Source organism: Artibeus jamaicensis, unplaced genomic scaffold (genome assembly GCF_021234435.1).
Source record: "Artibeus jamaicensis isolate MK-2021 breed Jamaican fruit bat unplaced genomic scaffold, CSHL_Jam_final scaffold_612, whole genome shotgun sequence".
In the NCBI taxonomy this organism is placed as follows: domain Eukaryota; kingdom Metazoa; phylum Chordata; class Mammalia; order Chiroptera; family Phyllostomidae; genus Artibeus; species Artibeus jamaicensis.
Window position 1 is genome coordinate 4,147,551 of NW_026522049.1, and position 7,897 is coordinate 4,155,447.

Consider the following 7,897-nt stretch of genomic DNA (forward strand, 5'->3'; position numbering starts at 1 on the left):
GGTGAAGCTGGACCAGGGACAGGAGCCGGCCTGGTGGCCCTCGCCCTAGGTCAGTGACGCTGAACTGTGGCTGCACATCACAACCGCCTGACGCCAAGGCAGTGCTTCCCGAAGCCCGGGCCTCCTGGGCCAGGAGCATCGGCACCAACAGGGAACATGCCAGGAGCTCCGAGTCCGGGCTGCAGCCCAGATCTGCTGAGTCAGACACCCTAGGGGTGAGCCTAGCACCCCCAGGCCATGCCAGTACATGGCCAGGGGTGAGAACTCTGTGCTTTGGAAGAACCCGAGGCCATTCAAACGTCCTAAGAGGAAAAAAAAAGCGATTCTTTTGGTAGTGGACCTACAGCGGGACCCATGCACGGGTTAAAACAGCAACTTGGTAGCTGATTGTAATGAACAGTCAGTGCCCTGGGCTGGACGCTTTTCCCCACACACAGGGCTTCCTTTCCTTGGGGGGGGCTGGGCCCCGCAACAGAGAGCAGGTGCTGTCCCTGGGGTCCCCTGGACCCTCAGGTGCTCTGGAGATGGACCACCAGTTACTGACATTCGGGGAGTGTTTGAGCCCTGACAGGTGCCATCCGTCTTGCAGGCGGGGAAGGGGCGGTACAGGGAGGTGAAGTAACTGGCCCTGCCCCCGTGCAGCTACCAAATGGCAGAACCGCGGCTCCCAGCTAGTTAGTTCTCTGGGACTCCAGACTCTGCCGGCTCTGCTTCCGGTCTTTACACATAAGAGGAGGAACGACTCGTGGAAGGTTGCCAGGGGTTGTCCCCCACACCCCGACTCAAGGGCTCATTGTCCTTGAGTACAGTGACCCCACCCAGGCTGGGCCCTGTTCACTGTTCCCCCGGCTTGGAGAAAAGAAGGGCGGAGACAAGGAGAGGACGGATGCTGGCGTAGAGAAAATATAGAAGCGTTTTATTGCTACAGATGCACTTTCCAAAAGCAAGAGAGCTGCTGTCCTGGCGAGGCAAAGACCCTGGAGGAGCGGCCGCAGGGAGCCGAGCTGACACGGCCAGCCCACTGGGCAGCCCTCAGCGGCGCCGGAGTCTCCGGGACATCTGATAGAGCTCCATGGTGGCCCTGGCGTCTTCCACCGAGCTGTGTCCAGACAGGCTGTTCTGCAGACACCCAGAGAGAGGGGGGACTTGGGGGGGAGGAGCTGGAATGAAGAGCCCTCAGGTGACCGCCCTTCCCTGCTCACACCCTGACATCCAGAGCCCCATGGTGGGTCCGTGGCTGGGTCCCCCCAGGGCTCGAACAGCTGGGGCTGCAGCAGGTCCAGCTTCCCCCACTAGCTGCCAAGGCCCAGACATGGCTGGGCCCTCAAGGCCAGCGGGGACACTGCACACTTGCTGTCGGGCACAGAGGGGCTGGACTGTTCTGTGGGACCCTCCTGGGCACTGAGGAATATGTTAAAAAGACGCTGCTAGATTGCCACTTGCTCAGCAAGCCTTCCATGAGTTGATGTGTGGGCCTGTCTGTCCTTCATCCTGTGTCCCTCAAGACTAACAGAGGGGCCCAAACTCAGGCCCATGTCCTGCTTCCTACGTGATCTCGGCTCCCCAGCGGAGGAGGCTGGGGCTCGTCTGTCCCCTCCCCCGCCAGTCTCCTGCCCTCCTCCACCAACGGCCACGGTTCAGACTCCACCCAGGTCTGGTCTCCTGTCCGGCCACCCACCCATGTCCCTGCTCCCAGGACACCAGCCCTGCCCTCCACGGGACACTGTCCACAGTGTGTGCTCATTACCCGGTTAGGGGCCACCCTGCGTGACCCAAGGGCTCCTCACGGACCGGGCCTTGCTCACCTGGGGTCCCCAGCGCCTCATTCAAGGGCAGCCCAGAGTAGGTGCCTAATAAACACGTGTTGACCTCTACGAAGTGCGCAGCCCCGCGGGACTAGCGGGAGACAGGGCGTCTCTGGGGCCCAATATTTGCCCTGTTGCCACTGGTGGGGTTTGGATTCTGGGAGGGAAGGGCCAGGCTCCCAGAGCAGACCCTCCTCCTGACTGGCCACGCGAGGCTGACTCTTCGGGCCCCAGTGGGGAAGGGCGGGACCCTCACCTGGATGCTCCTCCCGAGGAGGCGCTCGCAGAGCACGCGGAGGGATACGCGCTTGTAGTGCAGCAAGCCGGCCTTGGCCCAGAGCACCATGTCCTCCGCGGTGTCGTAGATGCTGTAGTTGCTCGTGTTCTCTTTCAGAGCCTTGAAGTCGTGCTTCAGGTCGTGACCCACCACCAGCTTGCCTTTCAGGAGCTGCAGGATCTGGCCAGGAAGACACGTACCCTCAGGTCACCCAGGTCCTCCAGGCTGCCGTGAACAGGCGGGCAGCAGCCCCTCCTTGAGTCGCTGTGTGACCTTGAGCAAAGCACTGTCCCTCTCTGAGCTTTAAACGTACCATCTACAAAGTGAGAAAACCGGACCAAGTCCCTCTTCACACTTACTAGTTTAGATCTGTGCCGAAGGTCCATCCGATTCCTTTAGTGGTTTCAATGTGGAAGAGCAATGTATGAAATAATAAAAAAATAAGTAAAGTTGGTGTCTGTTGCCAGTTCCTGGCACAGGGCTCCTTAAAGCCTTGCCATTTCCTGGGCGACAGGTGTGTGTCTTTTGTTCTAGTGAGGTACCTGTGGGTGGGCTCCTGGGTGGGGCCGATCACCAGAAAGCCAAAACCATCATTGGAAGCTGGGGATTTGCCACCCCTCCTCTCATCCTCTCGAGGACTTCGGAACTGCAGAGCTGTAAGACGGTAAACGAGTGCAGTTTTGCACCACTAGGTTTACGGTTTTGTTACAGCAGCTGTGGAAAACTCATACAGCTCGCAATGAGGAAGGCCTGTCTTGAACTGAATTTTGCAAATGAAAGAATCCGGGTCACCGAGGAGTGAAGTCACTTGTGCAAGTTTACCCTGACGATTTCAAAAAGAACTGTGCAGATGTCTTGGTACGGTGCTCACAGTAGCTGGAGCCCAGCACCCCGCGCTGCCTCGCCTGCGGGCTGGCCCATGTGACTTCTCTACGGGCCAGGATCCCTGGGTCCCTGAGCTACCCCAAAGCCTAGCAAGACCACGTGCAGATAGAAAGACAAGCCCGAGGAGCCCCAGTGCCAGGCACCAGACAGGGGGGTGAGCAAAACTCCCAAGGAGTCCAGCCCGCGACCTGCAAGATGCCTCTGCTGAGCAGCAGCCGCCACCCCCACCTGCCAAGCCCTGCCCAGATTGCTGGTATTGAGTGAACTAAATCTCAACATTATTTGAGTCGCTAGGTTTTGGAGGGATTTGCTAAGCACCATCGGGTGAGTGAGACACACACTCACTCCCTTGTGGCAGAAGCAGTTTTCAAAGCCGCCACCATGTCTGTGGAAAGAGCCGGCCCCGGGCCTCCGCGGGCCTTGCGGCCAAGCTGCAAGGAGCAACCCTGAGAACACCCCCAGCCCAGTGCCCAGTGCCTGGACGTACGCCCAAGCCTCCCCCTTGCCTTCATTCTCGCCTCCTCTCCCACGGCGGGTGGCCCTACAGAGAGCCCGCCTCTGCCCACACAGGGCAGTCACTTTCGTTTTCCAAGGCTGCGGTTAGAGAGGAACGGGGACCGGAAATACAGCCGGGGCAGCTCGCGGCTCTCTCGGGCCCATGTGTGGAAGCTCTCGGACAGCGTGTATCCCTCCGGAAAGAACGTTCTGGGTGGCTAACACCTGCCTTGTCCTGTTTTTCTGCCGCTAGTGGCCTCCCGGACTCCATGTAGGGCCTTTGATATGCTCTTCCTTGGAGGCCAGAGGGAGAAAGCTGAGGCTCAGCGCATTGAGGTGACTTGTCCGTGGTCACCGCGCTGGGGATGGGGTCTGTCCATTCACCATCGACAGACCATGTCACCAGCCTTCCTCACTGCTCCTGCGGTTTTCTCGGGGCCTCCTCTGGACGGAGCCCGGCTGGGGCTTGCGAATCCCCCGGGGCATCTCCGTGAAACCCGCGTTTGGGCTCTGGATCCCGGATTTCTGACAGGCAGTGCTGGTGTGGGGTCCCCCCGAGTGGGGAGGGCACACGACCCCCAGAACCCGGTGTGCAGAGAGGGGGCGAGGGCCAGCTCACTGAGAGAGCACACAGGGCGCCCGTGGGTCACGCGCCGTCTCCTGCTGACATTCTTCAGGTTTGTACACAGTGCGACCTCTTTGCCCTGCTAGGAGCTGGCTCAGGCCCAGCTCGCACACGGCCCCGCAGGACCTGTCTGTCATTCTGGCGACAGTGGTCACAGTCCCAGATGTAAGAGGGCCAAGTGATCCCCAGTCACCGTGGGGTACATTTCTGGGAAATTCATCACTTCCCGAGCCTGGGGGTCCCCGGGGGTGGGGGTGCGGTCTGCATTTAGCAACACAGGACTTGACACAAACATAATGGGGGCGGGGTAGACATGCAGCGGAAGGAAGAGGAAGCCGGGGAAGGTGGAGAACCGTCTACACAGCCCAGAGATGCAACAGCCCTTCAGGATGCTGGGCAGACACAGGGAAGGACGCCAGGACTGGCCGTGTGGTCTCGGGGCTTCGATCCCCCGTGGGTAAGGTGAGGGCTGGGGAGGTGAGGCTTGTGGCCAGTTAGCGGCCTGGCTTCACCGCCTTCCTGAGCAGAGGCCTGGAGGGCGGTGGGGTACCTGCCGAAGCCCCCGGGAGGTGGGGAAGCGCCCGCCAGTGCGACCCCTGGCGGTGGGACCTTCCCTGGGCCAGTGCAATGAGGCAGGTGTCACTTTTCTCTGAAGAAACCTTACAGGCGAGGGGAGACGCACAAATTCCTGGAAAGAGCTGCAGAAGGGAGGGGGGAGGGACATTGTCTTTCTTCATCATCCTGGCACTGCGCCAGGTACTTTCCTCAACTCTTCATGAGGTCTCTCAACAAAAATATTCTTAGTGGCATTTCTCAGAGGACGGGGCCGGGGAGTCATAATAAATTATGTTTTATGGAACCTATCACACAACCGAAATGTTAGCGTTTCGATGTGTTGTTGCTATAAAAAACAACCGCGGTACTTTTATGATTAAAAAAATTTTTTTCTCCTCACCCGAGGACATTTTTTTCACTGCTCTTAGAGAGAGAGGATGGGACAGAGAGAAACACAGATGCGAGAGAGGAGCATCGGTTGGTTGCCTTCCCCACACCCCTGTATCCCTATAGAACCTGAAACCTAAATATAGGCCCTGACCGGGAATCGAACCCACGACCTTTGGTTACGGGATGACGCTCCAACCCACTGAGCCACACTGGCCAGGGCTTATGATTTTTTAAAAAGATCTATTAGTCTTTGAAATCCAAGGGCTGTTTTACAGCTACCGCACTTTGCAGTTCACACCAGGGCTTTCCAGAGGGCTCCCGGCCTCAACCCTGTCTGCACACGGCTCCGGAGTTTCGAGCCTGAATTTGGAAACCTCGCTGGCTCTTCCCCCTTCTGTTTTCTGAACTTGTACAAGTCATGGAGCGTTATGGGCGGGATGGTGCAAGCCCTTGCCTCCCCATATCCATCTGTCGAAATCCCTAGTTCCTCAAAATGTGATCTGTTTGGAATAAGGGTGGTTGCTGATGTCATTGGGGGGAGCCCCTAGTCCACAGGGCTGGTGTTTTTATAAAGAGGGGCAGTTTGGACACGGAGACACACGCGGGGGGATCCCCGCACGAATGGGAAGGCAGAGACCGGGGTGACGCATCTACAAGCCAGGGAGCATCCGAGAGCGGGGGGAGAGACCGAGAAACAGACCCTCCCCCACAGCCCTGAGAAGGAGCCGTCCCCGCTGACACCTTGATCTTGGACTTGGGGCCTCCAGAACCGAGAGACAGCACAGCTCTGCTGTTCAAGCCACCCCGTCTGTGGGTCTTTGTCACAGTGGCCCTAGCCGACCAACACACGCATGTAGCTCAGGCCAGCCTCGGGCTCCTCGCCTGGAACACAGGGTGACGGGGCAGACAGTCTGGGTAGCTCCCGAGAGTCCTTCTCTCCGGCCCTCTCTCCTGGCCCTTTCTCAAGCCTCACAAGGAGCCTATGAAATCACTGCGATCATCCCCGTTCCCTTCGACGGGTTTTGGGAACCCGGTACCGAGAGAGGGTTGAGTAACTTGCCCCAGGTACGTTAGCAGGTAAGGAGCGAGCCGGGGTGCACAGCTGAGTTAGTAGCTCCGGAGCCCCTCCTGGCCGCCTGTGGGTTGAGGCATGAAGGAGCTCGGAGCCCAAGGGCTGGGACGGCACCCGGCCGGGCTCAGTAAACAGGAGCTGCTCTTGCGGTTTCCTCTCGAGCACCTGGAGGCTCCCGTGCCAGCGCGTGTGAGAGGCACGCCTCTGTTCTCTTTGGTGTGCTTGGCCTGCCCCACCCCCGGCTGGCGTGGAAACCAATGAGGGTGCTTGCCTTTCTCAGCCTTCTCAGAAGTGACTAACCTGGGGGCCGTCTTCACAGAGGTTGCATTTGCTTTCTCTTTGGTGATGCAGGGAAATGGAAAGTTAAATCTGGAGAAGCTGTCACAATAAACCGGAGCGGGGGGTGTGCATCGCGGGACCTTAGGGTGATAGATGGCCCACCTTCCACGGGTCTGGGAGCTGGTGTTCCCCTCGGCCCAGAGGGCTCTGGCCGGTTCTCCAGAACCAGGAGGACCCCTGCCAGGGGCCCAGCCAGTGAGGGTCTCTGCCCAGCACCTGCTTCTCGCTTCCCCACAGGGCTCACCAGTGGCAGCCTGGTGTCCAGGAAAGAGCGGGGAATCCAGCTCCCAAATCAGAGTGGGGAATGTCAGGAGGACCAGAAGCCCTGAGGCTGCTGCCCGATGGGAGCTTGTCTGGTGGCAGGGACCCGCCCTTCTCAGGGATGCAGTGGAGGCACAAACCAGCTTCTCTGCACCCTAGAACTCCCCACCCAGGGGTGGCAGGGAATCGTATGCCACTGGGGACGCAGGTCACGGATCTGGTCCTTGGGGAAGGCACCAGGGAAGTACGTGTGTGTCCGGGGTGTGTCCACAGCCCTCCGTGGCCCGGCTGGCCCACTCCCCCTCACTCACCTCCCGCCTGGCCACGGCGAAGGGCGTGGCGTTTTCCATGTGCTGAGGTGTGATCCCGCTGACCCGGGTTCTGTAATCCGTGATCTCCCCCTCGGGCCGGATGAACTTGTCGTAGATTACCGAGCCGTGGAAGTCCACCAGGCTGCACCGAGCCAGGCCACTCTCCCGGAGGGGCCCCACCCCCACCATCTCGCAGTCCATGGCCACCGCCTCCATGCTGCTCGCCATGCCTTGCGGGGGGACACTCAGCTGCGCTGGAGAATAGGCAGCGGGAAGGGCATCACTCAAGGGCCTGCCACGGCCCCTGGGTTCCTCAGCCACCACCCTGCCAGCCTGCGCCCTCTGTCCCGGCCTTATCACACCACCCCCTGGCAGAAAGGAAACTGGCTTCTTGCCACCCTGCTGGCTTCAAAGTCTGGTCGTCCGTCCGAGGGCCTGTGGTCTTGCTTGGCAGCCTCAGGACCGGGAGACCGCCTGCCCTGGCCAGCCACCCCCGAACCCTGCCTCGCAGCCTCCACCCCGGCTCACACCCTCACCAGTCAGCCTCCTGTGCCCTGGTCTCACGCCTGTGTCTCTGGTGCTACTTAACCACTGCAGTTGCTCTTAGCAGTGACTCATCTCTGACTTCAAACCGAGGAAACCTGACCCCGCTTTAGTTTCGGGTTCGTTTTCAAGTGAGGTCAGAGGTGGCAGGCCAGCACGTGGGGTCCTCGCCCCACCCCCTGCCGGCAGACAGGGGAACTCCGGGGCCTGAGTCAGGACTGACTGAGGAGGGCAGGCTCCACGGCTGGCTGGCTGGCTCGCCTTCTTGCCCCTGTCCTCCACCTCATCGCTCAGATGACGCTGCCGACGTGGGTGGAGTGCATTGCGACATCTCTCTTT

The 7,897-nt window shown here is 59.9% G+C and overlaps 1 protein-coding gene across 1 annotated transcript; it reads right to left on the bottom strand.

Annotated features, from left to right (window-relative positions):
• Positions 1 to 895: 895 nt before the first annotated feature.
• On the bottom strand, positions 896 to 7,681 carry ISG20 (interferon stimulated exonuclease gene 20). Its single transcript, XM_037145043.2, has 4 exons — positions 7,552 to 7,681; positions 7,016 to 7,269; positions 2,062 to 2,262; positions 896 to 1,119 (listed from the first exon to the last, which is right to left on the bottom strand). Exons 2-4 carry the CDS (start codon positions 7,241 to 7,243, stop codon positions 1,033 to 1,035), a joined length of 516 nt encoding a protein of 171 aa, XP_037000938.2. The 5' UTR covers positions 7,244 to 7,269; positions 7,552 to 7,681; the 3' UTR covers positions 896 to 1,032.
• Positions 7,682 to 7,897: the final 216 nt, after the last annotated feature.

Bases quoted from the DNA above. Each gene is read 5' to 3' on its own strand.
- ISG20 (XM_037145043.2), bottom strand. From the start codon at position 7,243: ATGGCGAGCAGCATGGAGGCGGTGGCCATGGACTGCGAGATGGTGGGG. The intron at 2,263-7,015 runs GTGAGTGAGGGG...CTTCCTGGCCAG, and splicing joins TCGCCGTGGCCAGGCGGGAG to ATCCTGCAGCTCCTGAAAGG. The intron at 1,120-2,061 runs GTGAGGGTCCCG...GGGTGTCTGCAG, and splicing joins TCCTCGGGAGGAGCATCCAG to AACAGCCTGTCTGGACACAG.